The sequence below is a fragment of the Oryzias latipes genome, chromosome 3 (assembly GCF_053564925.1).
Source record: "Oryzias latipes strain Hd-rR chromosome 3, Olatipes_Hd-rR_3.1".
NCBI lineage: Eukaryota > Metazoa > Chordata > Actinopteri > Beloniformes > Adrianichthyidae > Oryzias > Oryzias latipes.
The window spans coordinates 36,406,637-36,429,710 of record NC_136239.1 but is presented as its reverse complement, the minus strand read 5'-3'; the positions used below and the strand labels follow the sequence as shown (position 1 = coordinate 36,429,710).

The 23,074-nt window shown below is 41.3% G+C and overlaps 1 protein-coding gene across 2 annotated transcripts in view; it reads right to left on the bottom strand.

The window, feature by feature from the left end:
• The window catches only part of LOC101163802 (AT-rich interactive domain-containing protein 3B), a 67,452-nt gene that overhangs the window by 2,347 nt on the left and 42,031 nt on the right, over nucleotides 1–23,074 (bottom strand). For both annotated transcript variants that reach the window (XM_078944666.1, XM_011493975.4), the window contains exons 5-8: nucleotides 9,237–9,420; nucleotides 5,157–5,416; nucleotides 1,498–1,773; nucleotides 1,312–1,404 (exon numbers count right to left, since the gene is read on the bottom strand). In XM_078944666.1, the coding sequence (XP_078800792.1) occupies nucleotides 1,312–1,404; nucleotides 1,498–1,773; nucleotides 5,157–5,416; nucleotides 9,237–9,420 (813 nt within the window). The remainder of the gene's footprint in view (nucleotides 1–1,311; nucleotides 1,405–1,497; nucleotides 1,774–5,156; nucleotides 5,417–9,236; nucleotides 9,421–23,074) is intronic.

Below are 23,074 nucleotides of genomic sequence, written 5' to 3'. Positions count from 1 at the left end.
AAAAGTGATCAACCATCATTCCAGTCCACTGTGTGGAAACACAAAGACATATGACCAACCAGGTAGAATTTTCTAATAATGTTCACTTTGGATTATTTTAATGTGGAAAAACAACAGAACTCTTAAATTCTTGCAGCAGATGAGCCGTTCAGATTAAGTGTCTACTGTAAACCAACGATACAATAAATCATTTAAAAAAAGGAATAAAGTATTACAAACTTTGTGGGGGTTTTTTGTACAAAAGGCTTGATATTAAACAACAGGTGTCTTCTTTTTTGTGTTTACACTGAAGAAATGCAGGTAAAAATGTTGAAATACAGTACCATGGTCTGGGTGAATACTGGATTCTGATTGGCTGCTGGGTGTGGATTAAAAAGCGATAAAAGAAAAACTAAAACAGAAGTTCTGGTCACATATCTTAAATGTTCCACTGCGCAGGCTTCTTTAAAACAAGCTTTTGCTTCAACATCTGGACAAAAACAAGCTGTAAGAGGTGAACTTTCTCTCTGAAATGAGGCTTTATTTAACACATCCTGACGATCAGCATATAGATCGCTTTCCTTTGCCGCTGCAGTCACGGTCGGTGACGGCTAGGCCGTTACCATCATGGCAATGAGTCGCACCAAAATATTCAAATAGTCCGCTTTTTGTAAAAATGTGATCCAAACCGGAAAAAACAAAAAATTGATTGAATATTTATTTGTTTTGTAAGTGAGCATGGCATAAGTGGTATTATGGCCTTTGAACTGTGCATCATCAGAAATTAACGCACTCCACTGAAGCAACCATCCAACATGTACGGCGTGCGCTTATTTTTTATTGTGCATCCTTCACATATTTTTAATTGAAGGCAGCAACAGATTTTTAGGCCAAGGAGTCTAACAGTTTGTGTAGATCCAAGTCTGTGTGTAGATTCATATATAATTACAACCTTGCATCAGGAATGCATTGTGCTTCCTTTATATTAACATATTTATTTATAGAAAAGTTTAAAATGTTCATCTGTTGCGCGTTGTACAAAAATGTTAATACCATGGCCTGGGTCTGTTTTTTGGGATGGACAGAGTTTTTTTTTCTTTTTAAAATCAGACAAAAATGAAGCATTTTATGTTTTTTACTAGATCTGCTCTCACTGTTTACAGGCCCTTCCATTATGGTGTCGCTCGCTCTCCACGTAACTTGGGTAATGGTAACAGACTAAAGTAGGATCTCTAGCAATACAACTCATTGGTAGAGTTTTCCAACGTTATTTGCGAAAGCTTTTTCATGTTTATGATGCAGCTAATCTGAAATTCTGCAGCAGAAACTCACCTGAGTAGATGGTCCCATTAACCTCCACTGAGACAGTGATGCTGGCGTTCCCATTGGTTGAGATGCTGAGGGACATATCCTGCTGCTTCTCCTCTGAATAACAAAAACAGAATAATGATAATGATGATCTTTTTCTTCTAAAGTTTACAAGGAAAATGACTGCAGGGTAAACGTAGCAACACTGACCTCTGGTGGCGACAGCAGGAGCTGCCAGGCGCAGGTTCATGGGCATCTGAGAAGCCATGGCCAGCAGGTTGTGTTGGAACGCCTGCTGCATCAGACGCTGCTGCTCCTCAGCCAGCCGGGCCATCTTCCTCTCCGGACCCTCGGCTCCTCCGCCGGTTTCCAGCTTTTCTCGCAGCTGTTCCAGCGTGGCGGCTCTCGCCAAACCGGCAACCTGCTGCTGAGCCAGAGGCAGCGCTATGGGAGCTCTGGCAGCCATCATTGAGGTGGTCAGGTCATCTGGAAGACAGGAAAAGAAAAAGAAAAAAAATCAATGCCAGAATGTTCTGCCTCTGCTCCTGGGGGAGCTGTAACGGTGAAGCCTGACTCATTCATCTGAAAATCCTCCTTCAGCAAGACAGAAGCACATCACAGCGACGGGCATCTGCAACTGGCTGTTAGAACAACCGCCAAAAGATGAAAACACGAGCAAAGTTTTTTACTACAGCATCTAAAAAGGTGATTTTAAAGTTCATCTTTACTGAAGCACATTCAAAGATCTAAAAAAGAAACAAGAACAGAGGAAAAAATGTGAGAAGAATCCGTCTGATCAGGTTAAGACTACATTTGTAAGACCTTTGAACTCAGAGAACTAAGAGGGAACCATCATCAACAAAAAGGGGAACCCAGGAACAATTGAAGAACCTCTTCAGGAGCGACCAAAGTGACTCTGAGAACGCAACAAGGATTCATCCAGGAGGTGGTCAAAGAAGCAGAACATCGGTTGAGGTCAGAGTTCAAGTCAGAAAGAAACTTTTAGGAGACAATGCGGCGCAAAATCCACATAGTTCACACCGCCATCAACAACGCAGGTCACTTTCACATTTACACGTAGCTAAGACACTTTGAAGATTGTTTTCAGGCTCTACATACAAAATGCGCAGTCATTGAACACGAGAACATGGATAGAACGCACCAAAACAGATATAGACAAGCGAATGGATGGACAAGCAAACAGGGATGGACCATGACCAACACGGAAGAACCGCACCAACACAGATGGACTGCACCAAAACGGATGGACTGCACCAATACAGACGTTGAAAGTTGGCCAATCAGGGCCTCAGATTTGGTAGTGGCGTATGGATGGCGTTGTATGAATGTGGTTTGTGCCCGGCTGGAATTATCACACCAAGTCTTTCATTTATCGGAGTAGAGCTGTAACTGTAGGTGGCGGACATGCGCTAGTAGAAAAAGACGAAGAAGGCCCTCCCCGCTTCTCCAGTGTGAACACAGTGGGCGTATAGCGTGTTCTTAAACGGGCGTTACATGCCCAGAGTGTGCGTAGCTTAAAACTCGTCTCATATTTGACAGAAACTTCTGGATCCTCCATGAAAACCTTTAGACAAATAATCCAGAGAATCGATGAAATAAAAAAGTGACTTTTCAACCGGAAAGATGCTTTTACTTTGGTAATTTGTCTGAAATAAAATGATTCTCTAAATCATTCAAATAAGGCAAAAAGCCTTATTATTTATAGTAATGCAGATCTTCGCCATTATATTCCCCATCAAAGACGAACCTGTTTGTGTGCAGCTGGACAGATAACTGATTCATGATGGTTCAAGCCTCAGCTTCCACCCACTTTAGTCTCAACGGGCGGAAAAAAACAGCCGCGCTCCATCGTTTTTATCTCAGAAAAATGTAAAAGTGCAGCCCATTAGTCAGAGACGCATGGATACTGTCGGGGTCAACAGCAGAGGCACATTCCAACCGAGTCAAAGAGACATCAGATAACACGGCGGCATAATGACAGTTATCAACAGGATCCTCTTGATGTGGACTGGAAGCTTCAAAGTTCATAAAGGGCCGCCCCACCCCTCCCCCGATGTGGGAAGCATGTTATTTATCAGCAGTAATAGGGAGAAGGCTCTCCATGGCCTCAGGCCCGACCACTTCACACGGACTGGTAAACACCTGGATGGACTGCGCCACAACACGGATGGACCGCACCAACACGGATGGACTGCACCAACACGGATCGACCACACCAACACGGATGGACCACACCAACACGGATAGACCACACCAACACGGATGGACCACACCAACACGGATGGACCTCACCAACACGGATGGACCGCACCAACACGGATAGACCGCACCAACACGGATCGACCGCACCAACACGGATGGACCACACCAACATGGATAGACCACACCAACACGGATGGACCACACCAACACGGATGGACCTCACCAACACGGATGGACCGCACCAACACGGATAGACCGCACCAACACGGATCGACTGCACCAACACGGATGGACCACACCAACACGGATGGACCTCACCAACACGGATGGACCACACCAACACGGATAGACCGCACCAACACGGATCGACCACACCAACACGGATGGACCGCACCAACAATGATCGACCGCTCCCAAACACATGGACAGCACGATCACAGATAGACACGCAAACACGGACGGACCGCACCCACACAGATGAACCACAACCACACGGATGGACCGCACCAACACTCATGGACTCCACCAAACACGCATGTACCGCACCAACACGCATGTACCGCACCCAAACAGATGGACCGCACCCACACGGACTGACCAGACTAACACGCATGGACCAGACCCACACACATGGACCGCACCAACAAGGATAGACTGCACAAACAAGGACATACTGGACTTTTTCTTATGTATTTGCTTGTTTCGCTTTTTTTACAGTGACCCTAATACTCTGTTTTGTAAAACTGAATTTCTTTTAGTGTTTGTAACGCACATGCAGTTTTCTCCTGCACCAATAGAGGGTAGTGTTTCTCCAGATTTTGGCTCTGTTTCTCACCCAGTGTTGGTTCCAGTTCTCATCCAATTATTTAACCCCTTCCAAAATAAAAGGCCACCTGGTGAAAATCCTTCGCCCTAATTCCTGAAACTACATGTGATTCCAAACACTTTCACTTTATGACAAACAGATTTCATTTAACCCCCAAAATGTTTTTACAAGAACTTCTGGCTCCCTCCCCACCACCTTTCTCCATCTGGAAAACAGACGCAGTGAAAAAGTTGAAAGAAACACTTGAACTCCAAGTTATTGAGCTTTTTTGTCCACATTTGTGAGACACAAGCAATGGTTTCAAGAAAATATTAGTTTCGAATTTTTATAGTTTAAAAACTTTCTTTTTTTTTCTTTGCCTGACTTCAAATTAGTTTTTTTTAATGCAGAAAAACAAAAACCCTTGCTTTAAATTAGATGTTTTCCTTCATTTCTGCAGTGACTGGGTCAAAAATGTTGCTTAATCATCAGAATCCATCCAGATTATTGCAATAAGGCCAAACTGTAATAAGTGAACTGGTGTCCGATCTTCATATGACATGTTTTTAATGTTTGATTTATTGATTTTGTCTCAGTTACTGAACAGAACTTTAGTCAAATGTTAAATGTGTTTTAAATTAATAGGACTGGTTGAGCTGTTTTTTCCCACACCTAAAAGGTGTTTAAAGGTCTGCCCATCATTTTTTCACCTGCGGTTGTTATGACAACAACACGCTGGTGGAAAATGTTGCCCTCTTCTGCCCCGCAACGTTTCAAAAGTCAAACTCTGCAGTTTTAAGAGTAAATATTTCCTTGGGAGGGTCAGAGTTCTGGTGACTACCTTTCTTCATGGAGGGTCCCGGTGAGGCCTGCAGCCCGTTGAGGGTCACAGAGGTCCCTGCACCCAAGCCGGAGAGGTGCATCTTGGGAGGAGAGAGGATATGGGGGGCGGTGCTGGGAGAGGGGGAGAAGCGGAAGAGGCTGCTGCTGTAGCTGGGGCGACGGCCCTCGCGGCGGTTACTGTCGATGGCGGCCTGCAGCTCGCCAGGGGAGCTGAGCCCTTTCCTCTCACACTCGTAGGGGTACAAATACTTCATGTACCTGAGGGGCGGAGACGCACAAACAGGCATGAGACTGGGGCAAAAACAGACATTCACACAGAAAGAAACACAAAACTAAACAAGTATTTTTCATTATTTTCCTATATAAACATTCATATATTTGATACACTAATTGCGGAGACCCCCAGCTTCTTAGCATGTTCCAAACTTTCTTAAAAAAACATTGGTTTATGACTTCAACGTTTTCAGCCCTGTAGTTCATCATCATTCCAATAGGGGCAGTAGAAGGGTTTTTCCTGCTCATTTCAAAATGGCTGCTCCCATGAAGTCACTTTAGGCGGGAAAATTTTGTGCTATTTTTCAAAACTTTACGGAGCGAATAGCTCATCTATTGTTATTCAATATTTTAAATGACCACTTGCTGTATTAAAATAATGTAAACTGTGTCGATGATGAAGTCTTTATAATCAGTGACATTATGTTAAAAATGTGTAAGTCAAATTTGCGATAGTGGGTAAATAAAGCCTCGTTTCTACTTAGCGGTGCGGTCCGATTTAGAATGATACTTTATAGATACAAAGCATTTAATGTTTGAAAAAAGATTGCAGGCGGCGAAGAGGAATACAGCCGCTTTCTTCAACGGGTTTCAACAGTAGTTCTACCCTAACCGGTCCGTTCCATGTTTCTATGGACCTACAACCAACAGGGGCCTAAAAATGGTACGGTTCAGTTCGGCTTTATGGTTATATTTCATAGTGGAAATGCTAAAAATACTGAACCGTACAGCTCAGCGGAAAAGAGGCATGAGTATATTTTCTTCCTTAACACTCGTGACAATATTAAACTAACATCGTTGTGAACACAAACTTACTAAATTACCCAAAGTATGATTGATATTATTCATATCTAATGACAAAAAAAGATCCTGCAAGTGATTTTTTGTTGATGTAAAGACCCACTCCAATGAAAATTGTGTTTTTCTGGCATTTTTCTCACGATGAAGGACAAATATAAAGAAAATTATTCAAAAAATGTGGATTTCTGAGTGTTTCTGTGAGGGGCTGTAAACTAGTGGGAGAGCGTGTACACCATGGTGTACACAACGGGATCATGGGAAATGAGGTCAGGCTTGCTCTGCACCAACAGTCCCGCCCACAACTCAGAAGGGAATTTCTAAACAACTCCCTGCCGCTCTGCAGAAACTATGTACTAGAAAACGACAGAGGTTTTTGGATTTGGACTAAAAACAGAATAATCATAATTAAAAGACCACTGGGAACGCTTTAAAAATCGAGTAACCCTTGTGCTATCCTAGGCACTTTAACATTGGGAGTGGGGTCATCTAGACCCACTAGACAGTGCGCTGAACCTTTTTTCTTCAATGATTTGTGATCTTCACTGGTGTCCATGGATTACATGAAATCTTTCCACCTTTATCCACCTTTGTCATGGTAGGGAGAACACGTCAATGTAAGGGTGGGGTCATCTAAGATAGCACAAGGGTTAAAAGATGTTCAGGGAGGGACTTTTATCACAGTGGAAAAAAAATCCAATTATATTCCAAAAAATGTGACCTTTCTATAAGTTCTTTGATGTAGTGAGCTATATACTTTGTTAAAACACATGAAATTAAACCTGCTCTTCTATGTTTTGACGGATTTATTGAGGAGGAGCGAAGAGCATTCTGCTCCAAAGTTGCTCTGAGGTTTACGGCTTCTTCTACAGAATCGGGCTGCGTTTCTCCGCTTTGCTCTTTCACAACAGCAACGTTTCAAAAAAGGCCAACAGCGTTCCCACACCGTCATCAGGTGACGCTTGTGTTGTGGGGATTAGAGGAGGCGCTCATGATAACACACTCAACTGAATTCTACGTGAAAAAGACCCTCAGACGAGCACGTACATGCAGCAGCATTTACGACGGCACTCTGACGAGACCTGAATCCATGGGGACATGAACTTCAGTTCTGTTTGAGTCCTTTCAAACCGTTTTGCCTTAATCTAACTTTACCTCCATTTTCTTATTTGATAAACATCAAATTGCAAAGATTTAATCAATTCAAATCAATAAACTGTTTACACTTGTATCTAAAGAGGTACAAAATAACGTTTACAGTTAAAAATTGGTGAGTTTAATCACTCCTGGTGTGTTTTTCATCAGAAAACGATGCTCAGGTGGGACCTAAGGGGACGATTTCAGATTTCCCTGTAACAAGAATAGACACTGCTGCGATTATGAAAGCCTTTCTTGGCTCCACCTAAACGGCTCTTCTTATATTTTTCCATCCCATAAACAAACACTTTCGTATGATGAGCGCTTGACTGCATTATGGCGGTGGGGATCAATAAGACGCAGGAGCAGCGGCGTCCATTAGACGGGGAAGGCAACACAAAAACGACATTAAAAATACATTTGTTTGGAGGAGACGGCGAGGTGTCACCTTAACCCCGCCTTCACCCATGTGCACTGCAAACTACTTAAACATTACAATACACCAAACACAAATACATGTGTGACTCTTTCTACACTGCAAAAACAGGCCTCCTAAAATAAGTCAAAAAAATTTCAAATATGAAAACAAAAATATTAAGCAAAACAGTTGGCCAGTGGGGCAAGAAAATAGTCACTAAATCATGACTTTTTTGTTACTGAAAAATTTTCCTAGAAAGATTTTTTTAAATATTTTTTTCTTGAAATTTTAACTTTCTTAAGATTCAGTTTTTGTCTTTTTTCAAAATCAGCAGTTCAGAATCTTTTGTCTCATTGAGAGGTCGGATCTAGAAATAAGGAAATTATTATCAAAATGAGTCAAAATCATTTTCCTCCAGACTCTTGAAAATAGAAAAACTTGATTTAAGACTCAAAAACAATTCTAATTGCCCCATTTAAGAAATGTTTAAGAGACATCTAAATGCATTTTATTTTATGTATTAACTCACAGCACTGATATTTTCATTTCAATTTTAAGGACATTGTTTTAAAGTTCAATAAATGTTTTTTTTTATTCTGGTATTCACTGTCACTATTTTGGGAAAAAAAATGCAGATTTATGTTTTAAGAATAAGTGCTAGTTCTAGATGTTATGAGGATTAATTAAGACGAGTCAAATGGTATTCTCTATTTATTCACATTTGATTCTAAAATGAGTCATTTCCACTTTTTATACCAGTTTTATGCCACTTTAATCAAAATAAACTACAATTAGGTTAATAAAAACTCAAAAAATACAAACCATTCGCTTAGAACTAGTAAACAAATACTTGTTATTGGGCTGGAAAACACTCAATTTGTAGTAATTCTATCTAACAGTTTGCTTATTTTTCCTTCTTTCGATGCGTGTGGAACTCCTTGTTTCTAAATTTTTTATTTTAGAAGATTTCTGGTTCAGTAGAATTGATTTGCTGCATACTTTTACTACTTTCTAGTGATTTTCTTCCTAAAATGAGTGATCATTTCCTGTTTTTAGGCCAACTCTTTTAGCACTGCATGTTTTCTGCCTTGCAAGGAAAAAATAACCTTTTTCAACAGCAGAATTATTACGTTTGGGAAAACGAGTCTTCAGGACTAGAATTGAAAAACTTTTTATGTTGGCAAGACCATTTTTTGTTACCCCACTGGCAGATTTTTTACTTATTTAGAGACAGTTTTTCCAATTGGAAGATTTGTTGGGTTATTTCTCAGGGTTCTGTTTTTGCAGGTGATGAGTGAGGAGCCGGTTTTGATAGAGCCAGTAGCTCCGGTGATAAACCGTCACAGGTGAAATGAGAGTAATAATAAATTATATGAAGGCAGTTTCAGTTTCACAGCAACGCTCCTTTTTGTTTTTTCATTTTTGGCAGAGACAGGCTGGGACGAGGCTTACTGTGTGCGCAGAGTGAAAGCGGCGCTGGTGATGGATGTGGGCAGGTTGAGTCCCTTTGTGATTTCTCTCCAGATCTTCTTGTTGATAACCTCCACCAGGCCTCCCTTTTCCGTCACCAGCTTGTAGAGCATGTACAGGTCCAGGACCTGCTTGGCCATGATGGGGATCCGGTTGACGGGGGTTCCTGTGGCGGAGAGGAGACGAACACGTGAATGAATCCACACCCGTTTGTTTTATTCATCCACACACACCAGAGCTTTTACAACGTAGGATTTACGTCGCGTGATTTAGGAGCTGTCAGGATGCTATGTTGACGAGGGCATGGGGGGGGCGACCTGGATGACTGCATGGCCATTAAATTTGGCTCGAAAACATATTAGCCCCGTTAAGGCAATCTGGCCTGACCTGGAAAAGGGGATTCGCCGACAACACAAAGCAAAGCGGCTCTAGACTTTTGATACAGATGCATTAATCTCGTCAAAAGCTTATCTGGAGGGGCATGTGTGCGGAGGGGGGGGGGGGGGGGTGATCAGGAAGGAGTGGGCGGGGTTGGTTCCCATGTGCAGCAGAATCAAAAAGTGCATGTGCAATTGTGTAAACATGAGGAGGGAGGAGGGGATTGTAGGGATTGTGACAACCTGCTAATCTATAGGCGGCAGAGGATGGGTGGTGGTGGTGGTGGTGTGTGTGTGTGTGTGTGTGGGGGGGGGGGGGGGGGGTAATGAAGCTCATTTAGAGGATTGTCCAGAGCAAATCCTACCCCCCCCCCCCCCCCCCACCATGCACTGGTGCTGCACCACAGCCCCACAGATTTGTCCTCGCTGCTAATCTCCCCCCTCCCACCATTAATGACTTTATAAAAAGTGATCAGGCCATGAAGCTTAGCCCCGATTCATTTCCTTAAGTTAGAAACATGCCTGTAAGCCGCGGGCCCACATGGACATGTGGAGATCAGGAAAGGGTGAGAGTGCTGTCAAAGCACCACCCGCCCCCACCTCTCTGAACCGCCCCCCACCTCCTCACCTATGCCCTACTTTAAGTTGGTCACCTAAAAAAAGAAAAAAGAAAAAAAAATCACTCGAGATAGCTCGGCAAATAAATGATAAGTGGGTGTGAGTTGAGGCCCGCGGCTCGCCGTTTATCTCCTGCTCGCATGTCGTGGCTGGACAACGCCATTTCTGCCGACAAGATGGACTTGTCACAGGAGTTAAGACAGTAAAACGGTGCAGGAAGTGAAGCATTCTGGGTAAAATAAAAAAGGTAGAAACGCATTCAGGGAGCTGCACCTCCAGGAGGTCCAGACACATTTTCTGTCACTTTACCATCTGTTGAATGTTAATCCATCTATGCAGAATGAGTTTCACAGGAAATCAAGCAGATTTTCAAAATAAAAGTGCAGTGATTTGACACTAAAAGGTGTTAGGGTTCAATCTTTAGGCTAAAATCTGTGACGATGTCTTTTATTGGTCGTCTGTAAAAAGCAGATCATATTTAAGAGAAACGTACAAAACAAAAGCAGTGTGTGATTAAGCTCCATCCTATCTGAAATGTCCGCTCACAAATTCCTGGATTTTAAATGCAAAGCAAAGGCTTCAAACTCCTCCTGGCATTAATTTAAGACCCGCATTTTTTATAGATTATGGTCGCGGTCGCCTGGAGATGCTTCAATCGTTGTTCCTTTCAAGCTCTTTTTATTCTAGATTAGTGTCTCTCCGGTTCTGCTGTCCTGCAAAAACTGAATCTTAAAAGAGTAAAAAGATATGAAATATTCTTATTTTCCTCTTGCAAGAAAAATAATCTTATCAAGGAATATTTTCAAAAGCAAAATAATTAGAAGACACTTGCCTTACTGTTTTTGTAAAATAAGAATTTTTGGTAAGACCTTTTTTGTAGATTTTTGTTGTTTATTTGAAGAATTCTTTTAAAATTTTAAGAATGTATTTCTAGGGTGGGCTGTTTTTTGAGGCAGATGTCGGTTCTGCAGACGGTCAAGAGTCGTCTCTCCTCACTTTTGCCTGCTGTTTTCTAATGGATGAGATTTGTTAACATGAGATTGGCCAACGCCGACCTTTTTTCTTCATATTAAAAAAAAGTCCCTTTTTGTACTTTTTTAAACTAGATTATAATAATCTTTAAACAGCAGGACTTTTGGTTTTTCCTTTGTATTTATGCTGATCTTTAGTGGTGACTTGAGGTTTTATATTAAAAAAAACCTAAATGAAGTAAAAACAAAAATCAACACTTCATGAATTTGCTCAAAGAGTCTCTGTAGATCCATTTAAAAGAAAATATGAAATCTATACGGCAAAATAGAAAAATCTCACCAAGTACTTTTGTCTAATTTCAAGTTTAGATATTTATTACACTTAATAAAAGACAAAACTAACATTTAGGAAAGATGTAACAACTCAAGACAATGAATATCTTGTTTAAAAACATCTTTTAAGCAATATCTCAAATGAAAAAAGTTTTTTTTTTTAATTTCAACATTAAACTTGAAATTTCAGTCTTTGTTTCAGGAAACAAAATCTCTTGATTTAAGGAAACCAGAACATTTCATTTGCCTCATTTAACAGCAGCACAGAAATTTACATATAATTTTTTAAAACAAATTGATCTTAAAATGTGTAATTCTACTGTGTTTTTAGGATAATTATGGTCTAGAAATAATGTTTTAGCGAGTTAAAATAGGACATATTTGTTGAAGCAGTTTACGTTAAACATACAACACTATTTTGGTAAAACTGTTTGTTTTAAGACATAAAAATTCCAAATAACCAAAACAATTTTACCTAAATATAAGCGTTTCTTATTTAATTTTAAGATTTATTTTGTCCCAAAAGGGCAGGACAGCAACTTGTTTAAAGAATGTCATCAAGATAAATTCAGATTTTTCACTTAAAGCAAGTGAAAAACCTTTCGTATTTTTTATTTTATTTTCCCCCAGTTTAGAGGAATTTTCAAAAGCCACACTGGAAGAAACGTCCTTCACCAAACAAGTTCAAAATTATAGAATATACGAGGTTTTTTCCTTTAACGTATACATTATTATGCCAATTTGGAAATAATTAGCATGTATTCCTTCCAAGACAAGTTTATTTCTTCACTGTAGATATTTATTTTTACTGATTTTCCCCAAATATGTCCTATTTTACGCGCTATATATGAGTCCACCTTATTTCTTGATCCTAATAGTCTTATAGTGAGACTAGAATGACACATTTCAGGATACATATGTCTCATAAAATCATAGGTAAATGTTGGTTTCCTTTCAAACTTCTGTTTTTCTGCAGTTAAAAAAGATCAAAGCTTTCAGTTTCCCTAAATCGATTGGTTCTGGTTCCTGAAAAAAGGCTGAAACTTCTGCTTAAAGATTTTATGTAAAGTAAAGAAAAAAACGTATTTCATTAAAAATAAAGATGGTTTTGGTCAATATTCAACATGTATTGTTTTAGTCATTAAATTCTACTGAAAAGTTATGTCCAATATATTAATTCTATTAAGATTTTAAACTAGAGACTTGACAAAAGCTCTTGATTTTGTGTTTATTTGCAGTTTTGTTTGGATTCAGTTTTCAGAGATGGACTCATATTTTCTGTTTTATGCATAAAGAAAAAGAAAACCCAGACGAGCAAGTTTGCTTTTGGGAAGAGGAGAGTTTGCTCCGAACCACAGGCGCGCTTCACCATTATCTGCTGCAGCAAAGGACATCAATCCCGCATTAAACAATTACTACAACCGGAGGGGTCAGAGATCAGCCGGGGCTTATTGATGTGTGCATTAAAGTGCAGGTCAGCAGGAAGCCGTGTTTTCATACCGGCCCGCTCCTGAACAATGACAGCACAACAGGAGAGACGCATCGGCACCGGCCCCAGAGTGACAGGCCAGCAGTTAGTCGGTCTTTAATTCACGCCCAGGCTTTTGTCACCATCTGCTGTCGGCTCACAATCAGATTTCAAGCGAACACAAGGAGCCCTTTAGAGCCTTTAAGCACACAGGAGGCAGAAGAAAACCCAGAAAAACAAGAATCTGAAGCCTTTCTCCAGCAGAAAAAAAAGTAGATCAGATAGGCTTTGCATTCCTGATCACACACGAACGCAACTTAGATAATACTGTAATTGAGCATAAATCCCATTAGCAACACCCAGGCGGTCAGCCAGACTTCCCTCATCAATGTTCTGCCCGTCTTCCTCTCCAACATCTGCTGCCTCTAACCCTGAAGACATTCAGCTCTAATAGGCTTAATTAGACCAGCCCAAAACATCTCTGCCGATCAGGAGAGCACAGCTCCTCTTCCTCACATGCTCCCTTCCTCCTCTGCAGCTTCAACTCGGACCATTTCATTGTTTTCCAAGTCTTAAGTAGGCAACGGCCGGGTCGCTCATTTCTCAGCAAAGCCCCGATTTGTCCACACGGCTGCCATGAGCCAATCTGTAATTGGCTGCAGGCCTCACCTCCCATCATCCTTTGCCCCCGGACTGATTTTACCCCAGGGACATGGCCATCAGGAGCCTAGTGATTAATGGCACCAGGGGTCAGAGGTCACCTTGGTGGGAAGTGCCTCGGCTGAGGGCCCCCTGAACCGCTCCCTGAGCCCTTCCTTCAGAGCCGCCAGGCCGGCTAACGCTCGCATGCTAAACGTTTTGTAAAGACGTGCGTGCTGAGAAATGTGCTTTTTCATTGTTAGCATTTAAGAGAGATTTAACGGAAGAAATTGGAACAGAACAGAACAAAAAAAAAGGAGAATGTTTCATCAAGCTCATTATGATCCCACCAAATTAGTAACAGCTCCAGCTGACCCCTGACCTATTTTTAGCAGGAAACAGCTGTTGGCATTAATGATATGATAAATCAATTGCTCCCCCCTCCTGATGCTGGTAAATTAAATACTGCTGACTTCACTTGATGGGCGTTCTTTAAATAATTCAGGGGCCGGGGTGACAGCCCAACAGCGGCAAACATAGGAAATGAATTTTTTACTGAATGGTCGGTGTGAGGTTTCGCTCTGATCGGCGGAGCGCGGAGACGCAACAAACCGCCCCACACTTTTTCCGGTTTCTCCCTTCCTCGGATCTCCACAGCGACGACGCAAAGAGAGATGGTGAATTCAGATGAATGTCAGAGGAGGAAGGAGTCTTTCTTTTTTTTTTGGTTTCCTGTTGGATGGACAAGATGGAAGGAGGAGGAGGAGGAGGAGTTATCCAGCTGGAGAAAGACTGGATTACTGCTGTGAGGAAGGTGTCAGCCAACACAAACAGCCCCCAGCCTCACGGCTGAGCCCTTTAAGAGGACCCACCACCCATCCACACCTTCCTCCTCCTCCTCGTCCTTCTCCTCTGAAGCGTGGCAGATCGACTCCCGTTTCAATTCGCAAATATTTATAGTTCCAGAACCAAATATCAAAAAGTGTCCTTCATTAGGGACTTTCTCTCAGAGTATTGATTTCTTAAATTTGCTTAAAGGGAGACGGGGAAACAGGAAGACCAGTTTCTTCTCCCGTTCGTTACCGGGGGGCGAAGGCACGCTGACAGCACAGACAAGTGTCTGAGCTGTGCATGCTGGGAGTTTACGTTACGGCGGCGGCCCCTGGCTGTTCGGTTTATACGCTTAAATGATGGGCCTGCATATGTACGGCGGGGCGCGTTTGTTTTATTTTTAATGCACAGACAGGGACATAAAAGGTAAAAAAGCCTGGAGAAGACGGAGTTTGCTATCTTTAGTGCAGGCAGAGCTGCCACTCACACGACAGACTAATTCATATCAAGTGTTAAGACATGTACTCGCCACATAAGGGGGGGGTTCAATGTAACGCTACACTATAGAGACGTGGCTATTTCAAGCACGACGCTCAAACCAAGCGGGCACACCAGCACACAAATGTAAAACAAGACAAAAACAGGGGACTAATATTCAGTCAAGGCGACAATTGTTAAAATATATAATTCTTGAATAAAAGAAAAGGAAAGGGAAATTCTGCACCGTCACAATAAGAGAGGCCACACAGGCTGAGCATACGCAGATCCTGTAAAGCCAGATGTAGTGCAGACGTCAGACAATGAGCTACAATCTCACACCAACTCCTGCTGGACGACTTTAAAAAACAAAACAAAAAAAACACTGATAGGAACCAGAAATGCACTTTTTTATTTTTATTCTGTTAATGGAAAAAAAACTTTAAATTCTATTTCTTATTAAAATAAAGTCTCCATTTTTTCATTTGCTTTGCAGGGAATCCTGCAGGGACAAACCCAGGAGCGGGCTTTTTGTCAACAGTCTGTGGTGTAACAGAGAAAACTGGCAGGCCTCCAAATAGAGGTCAACTGCACAAAAATCTCACTGCAGCGCCGGGAAACCTGCCAGACGGCTCACAAAGACACTATCACGCGGTTAATTACAAGCTGTTTGACAAGCTATTTTGTTATTTACTTTTCCAGATCTGCTCATTTTTGCGGATTAAACTAAAAGTGTGGAAGTTCGCAGGATCTCAATCCTGATTTGTTTTTATTTCACTGATTTGCAGCTTTTTTTCACCAGGTGTTTTATTTTTACTTTTTTACTTTTTACTTGTGTATCAAGAGGTTTTGAAAGGATCTTTTTGCTTTATATTTGTTCATGGATCATTTTTCATGAATTCTCCTGTAATATTTGGTGTTTTTTAGGTGTTTTAAGAAGTTGTTGCACTTCGAAAAACTATTGCATTTCTGCTTGATTTTATTTTGGACTTTAACTTATTCCATTCCCTGTTTTTATACTTTATTTTCTGTTTTTCTTTCTTACTACATTTATTTTATGTGCATTTGTCTAAATACATTGGCACAAGTACAAAGTAAGAATGGTATTGCACTGAAACTTGACGTCCCTGTTGTATTTGACAATAAACACTTTGAATCTTGAAACTAATCTTTTAATAAGTCTTTTTTTTTAAATGGCTTAGAAATTAATGACCTAAAAACTCAAAATAACATGGATTAAATAAAAGAATACATATCCTTCTCTATATATAATTTATTTCAATATTGTTCCTTAGAGCAGTGTTTTTCAACCAGTGTGCCGCGGCGCACTAGTGTGCCGTGGGAGATGGTCAGGTGTGCCGTGGGAAATTGCCCTCATTAACTGATCTAAAAACATTTTCCATCTCCAGGATATCGGCTCTCTGTTCATCCAAACAGGCCCTGATAAAACACTGAGTAGTTAGGAATATAAAAGATCATAAAATACTTTTTTCTTTGTGTTTAGTGATTCTATTAAAAACATTTTGATAAGAATGAAGGTACAGTGATTTAGCCGTAGCTTCAGCCGTTTTCTGAAAGGTCCCGCCGCTTTAACTGTCTCCATCAATCATTCTTGGAGACTTAATCACACGTCATCAGTCTGACCAATCAGAAGTGGTTAAAGTCTTCACTTCCTTGTTCTGATTCTGCTCATAAAGTCTCTCAGTTCTAACAAAATACAAGCTAAAGCTCGTTTTTAGCGGTGTAGCTTTCCGCGGATCCGGTATCAGACCGTGGAACACGTGAACAAAACCATGAAGCTCAGAGACGCTAGTCCGTCTGCGTTCGACGGCTAATTGCACTACATCTCCCATGATGCATCGGGTTAAAGTGACGGCGTCTCGGCGCAAAATGAGTCTTCCTTTGACGTCTTGAAAAAACAAAACGAACACACATCAAACAGTTTTTAAAACTTCTAACTTAACGTTTGTTACCTCTTTTAGAAAAAACAGCTGCAACTTCCAGCTTTTTTTTGCCACAATTATCACAAAAATGCATGAAAAATTGGCAGAGGGGCTGTAGATCAATACAGACTATGAGTTTCTCCTTTTTGATTTTTGGATGCTGGTGTGCCGCGGAATTATAGTCAAGGTTAAAGTGTGCCGTGGCTCAAAAAAGGTTGAAAAACACTGCCTTAGACAAAGGTTAATAACAATTGTTGTACAATTATAATTTTAGATTGTAGTGACAGGTAAATAGGAAAAAACCTAGTTTCCCCTTAGTGGGATCAATAATTGTATTCGATTATAACCCAAAATTAAATCAATAGATTATATATATATATATATATATATATATATATAAGCTTTTAATATGTACCAACAAAATATATAAAAAGACTCATTTTACGGGGTTTTGGGTAATAACATTTTAAATATTTAAACATAATTAGGAAGATAACATTTGTTAAATGTCTAATTCTTTGTATTTAATGCTCTATAAAAAATCTGTACATTTATATTATTTGTTATTACTTTTTTTTGGTATATTTATTATACGCAAAATGGAAAATTGCAGTTTTTGTTGATAAATGGCTTGTAATGAGTCCAGTTTAGAAAAATAGGAGGTTATCAGAACTTGCTACTTAATTGTTTTAATGTATTCAGACCTCCGTCAAATAAATCTTTACCAATACATGAAAGTTCCCACTGCAGACGTCTCGATAATGACAGTCGAGTCGAGAAATTTTTTTTTTCTTTTTGGGAGGAGAGACAGAAAGAAACACGACTCTTTTCTTCACGGGTCATAAAAACGGGTCGCCCAGTGAACTAGGGGGGGGGGGGGGGGGGGGGGGGGGGGGGGCTGAAACGGTTGGAAGGCGCGAAAAGTGAGATGGCCTCTTCAACTGTAACCCAAGTCTCCTCCACCCCCAGAGACCGAGCAGATCAACTGACAGGACCCCGATCAGCGCCGGCCCTTGTGGAGTCAACAAAGACGGGTGGACGGATGGATGGACGTGTGAGGGATGAAGAGGTGTCTCGTGCAGCGTAGTGGCTGAAGGGTGGAGGTGGGAGTTGACCCGTCCCATATTGTTCACGTTTTACAAAAAAGTATTAATTTCAACAGAGACCTCAGGTTTTTCCCATGAAGGCAAATTTGAAGATAGTAATTTCTGCAAGAAGTTCTCAACTCAATAAAATACGTTTTTACTGTCCATGATTAGGTTGAATTTACTGCTTTTTACATAAAAAAAAAACAATTGCGCAACTTACTGAAGCACCCAAGCAGATTTCTCTGCATGTTTTGCTTCCCATCTTCATGTTTTAACTGTCACATTAAGCCACAGCGACCACAAAAAACCTGTTGCAGTTCCCACACCTGAAACAAGACAGAGTTTTTCCATCTTCACACTAAATATGAGGACTCTCAGTTCTCTAATAGATTCCAAAAACTGACTATTTCTGAGACTTTCAAATAAAAAAATGTAAAAAAAAAAACAGATGAAATGTTCAGTAATCTGGAAAAAACACGATTATTCTTTCTAACGAACTTTTGTTGCTTTAGGCTTCAAGGTGATAAAACTTTGTGAAACATATGGATGTACCAGTTTAACCGGTCTCTGTGCCGAGAGGACATCTAAAGCTTCAATTAGGTCAAATGCTGCCTGCAAAAGTGCTGCATTGTTAGTTATGTAAAGAAGGCGGGAGATCTAATCTTTGTGTACATACGCAGGTGTTGCATACGTTTGTTCATAAAAGCCGGTGCTCAGAGTTCAAGCTGATAAAGCTACGGTGGCCCTGAAGTTCAAATCACATCAGCAAACATTTTAATGTGCCCAAATGAAAAAGCAAGGAATTTTTAAAAAACTACAATGTCGAAATTTAAAAATTCCAAAAACCAAAACGGTAAAAAAAATGTTGAAAACAAAAGCGATTTCAGGAAATTAAAAATAAAATGTTAAAAAAAATGAAACAAAATAAGAAACCAAAAAAATAAGGTAGGTATATTATGGGACATCACTGATTGGATAATGACGTTCGAGTTTTGAAGAAGAGTGAAAGTTTTGGCCGAACTGTGGTGAAGGACTCATTACCAAACTTTTGCGGTGGCTGTGGCCAGAAGCTCAAAGAAATATCTTCAGTCGCTATACCGATCTGTTGCCCGCAAGAGCAAAATGCATCTACTTCCACTAGACGCATTGTATAGCATTTATCCATTAAGGTATCCCTCAAGATGGTAACAATAACAGGTACCTCTTAAAAATATTTACAATAATAAAAAAGTTTATTTTAATGTTGGCAAAAAAGAAGAAGAAAAAAGCAAATCAGGACAGCACGATCCTTACTAAGGATGTGCACAGATGGACTGCGCAGATGTGTAAAAAGTCAAAGTCAGACAAGTGGAACTGCACTGGTCTGAGCCAGTGCACAGTCGGAGGGCTTGATGTCCATCTTTTTAGTACAACTTCTTTTTATTTACAGATATTCTTCATTATTTGACAATAATTCCACAGTACCCCTCAAACTTTCCCAAAAAAGGTCATTCAGAGTAGAAAATTTAGTCATTTTTCAGCTACAAAAATCAAAAACAAACAGTTTTGATGTTTACTAACAATGATAGAAAGTAAAGACTAAATAACAATGTATAAAACTGAAAAATAAAGCCAAGACTCGTGTGAAAAACAGTCTAAAAACCAGGCGAAGCTCTACCAAACGATGTTCCAAGGGTTGATTCCAGGGAGTTTCACAATTACGTTTCTTTTAAGCCAAAAATGTGAAATCTTCTATAATGGAGGGGGGGGTCTGTGTCATTCCCATGTCATTGAGAATAAATGCACCGGTGAGTTCAGAGACTACTGAATGAGTGATTTCTTGACATGATTTGCACCTCAGGGCCGCCGTACAAAGGTTAATCAAAGCAGATTTTGAAGTCAGGTTTCTCACAAATTGAATAAATACATGAAAGCCGAAGCAAATGCAAATCAGCGCTTTGTGTGGCAAATTACAGCTTTGTCGGATTCACGGTCAGATGCGCACGAACCGGAAAATCGAGTGAGAGAAATGCGGGCGGATGGCTATTTCGATGGAGAAAATGTCAAGAATGTATAGGTGCGCTGCAACATGACAATACATAATCATGGTTCGGTGGGGGGTGGGTGGGGGCACTTAAGTGCACTCGCTAGGCTTTAACCTTTTCCCCTATAACAGCCTGAAACTCAGCTAAAAGCAATTAGAAGGAGTGTGACAGTACATGTTCAAGCTTCATAACGCAGCTAACTGCCTCAGTCAATGACCACCCAGACTGACAAATAAAGCCATCAGCTCCAAGGAGCTCCATTTGGGGCCAGCCTCTCTGATCAATACGAGAGTCATCAGCTGCTCCAAGAGAAAGAAACTCGGGGGTTGGATTGTGAGCAGTTCTAGGGCCGTCGATGCTAACGTCTTTTAGCTTGTGCGTTCCCTTTAAAGCACAATCACTCAAAAGTTGACAAAAAAAAAAAGCTTTGACTTCTGTTCCTTCAATTGCCAGACAAGATATTTCATTTCATCGCTTATTAAATAAGCACCAAGTCTGTCTGATGGCGCAGACAAACAACATTAAATTAAATGTCAGGAAAAGATGCATCTGCATTTCTCATCCATCCCTTTCCTGCTTTCCCATTAGCCCCCCTCTGCACTCAGATCTGGGTTTTTGTGCGGCTTACGGAGCCCTGCAGCAAGGAGCCGAGCTGGAAGTGAGCTCAAGGCTATTGTACTGGTTGTAGGGCTCCTCTGGGGGCTGTAATGCATTTCATACCATCCATCACATGGGTGTGGAGGGCAGGAAACATTGCTTTAAGAGCACACACAGGACACAGATGGAGAAGCGAGACGCGCAGATATGCGGAGATAGCAGAAGTTTGGGAAATTTGTTGATCACAGGAGACTTTCAAGGACAAACTCCTTCAGAAGGTCCTCACAAAGACAGGACGCAAGGATGGCTCGAAATGATGGAAAAGTACCCCATCTTTTATGGAAATGCTCGGTCAACAGATAATACGCATTTTTTAAGACTTACTCTGATAAAAATGGTCTTTTTTTGGTTGTTTTTAACATTCTCGTGTGGCATTTTTCTCACGATGGAGGACATATATAAAGAATATTAACATTAAAATTGCTTTTCTGAGGATTTCTTTATTCAAATTGTTGTGAATCAGAAGCAGATGAAAATATTCTGTTTGAAAAAGTTTGTAGTTGTCACATAGAATCTACAATCGGCAGGCCACAAGCTCCGTGCTCCGCTCCATTCCGATGTTTCCACTTGCAGACGACTAGATCCTTGAAAGTCTTTGTTTTCCTCGTCTGAGCTGGAATCTGGATCAAAACTGTACGCCTGGATAGCTCCGATATTGCTCGCCTTTTTTTTACCCCCACCGCTAATGTTAGCTTGGGGGAGTGAGGGGCTGTAAGCTAGTGGGAGAGACTGTATACCATTGACTGTATATGAGAACTGGACTGAGTGAGTGCGACTTCATCCATTGAAAATTACTTACTTCTGGTTCCAAAGAAATAAAATCAATTCAGTCACCATTTTTTTTTCTTTTGCAATACGGTTCCCGCCATGTTGGAATCAGAAATCGTTGATAAGCTCTGATTCCACCTTTCTATGGCAACTGCTCTTGCCAATCAGGAGTGAGCTTGTTGGAAGTCCACTCCCCCACCACCTACAAGCAGGCTACAGAAAATCTGTCAATCAGACGTTTCACACTCCACACAAGGCCACCTACTTATATTGAAGCAGCCTATTAAGCAGTTTATAACTGAAATAACTTGAATTACAACAAAAATATAAAAGAATGAGGATTAGCAAGAGCGTGTATCAGATCAAGAATGGGTATTCTAACCCATGAATAGCTGTTTATTTCTCTATGGACGTCTCTAGGATTTTGTGGGTACTTCCTGTTTGGAACTCCAGGAGGGAAGAGCCATTCAGTCCAGTTCTCACATACAGTCAATGGTGTAAACAGATGGATGATGGGAAGGGGGGCGGGGTTGCTCTGCACCAACAGTATAATTATAACCAAAAGACCAGTGGGAATGCTTTTAAAACAGATCAAAAAGTGAACAGAGTGGTACTTTAAACATTTGTTTGTTTGTTTGAAATATTGCCTCCTGAATATAAAGCATTGTAATCAACTGGAGGCTCTGGTTCCTGCTCTGTCAATCACGAGCGAGTTGATTAGGGACCTCGCGGCTCTGCAACTATAAGTCTAAAATCTCAACACGGGTCGTAATTAAAGATGCGCAGCACAGAGGCGTTCTGTGGCCCTGCAGCGGGCCGACCAAAATGACAGAGGAAATAATAGGAGGGTGGAAAGGGATTGGGGGTTGGGACGAAGACACGCTGAAGGAAGAAAAAAACACACACACACAAAGAATAGCCTTGGCTGCAAAAAGAAACAAACAAAACGGGGGAAAAAAAATAGGTCTGGAGATTTTCATCTGATGCCTCCCCAAACACATCAGGAAAACTCTGATTTCTTTTTGTTTTTGAAGGAACCACTGCAAATGCTCGCGCCACAAAGGCTGGGTTGTAATTTGCCAGCCGCTGGGTGGAGCATCACCGAGCTAAAGATAATCTCAGAGCCCAAATATATCGAGATGGGGAGCCACAAAATGTTTGATGGCAGATGCAGAGGAGGAGGCAGGCCGAGTTCAAAGAGAACCCTTTTTCCTCCGTTTTGATCCTGACTGGGAGCGTTGATTAAAAAGCGGGCTTGGCATGTGGGTATCATTAGGGGTGCCACCCTTTCCCTGAGAGACGAGGCCCCGGCGTTGACAGTCTCTGAGCTTTCTTTGGCGATTATCTTTGAGTGGCGTGCTGCAGCACACGGAGGAGGCGCGCTGAAAGGGAGAGCACTTGTGTCTACACGGGCCGGCTGACGTCTCCTTTAACCTCTGCTCAGTCACCCTGGCACCCCGTCTGCCCTCGTGTGGTTTCCACGTCTGCCCTCTTCATCCCTCATCCTCCGTTTTACCCTCTCAGAGACACGCGACAGTCACTCCCCCGCCGCCGCCACCACCACCACTGTCTGCTCTCTGTTTGGACAGCTAAATCAAAAAATCCCCCCCCCCCCCCCCTCTCCTA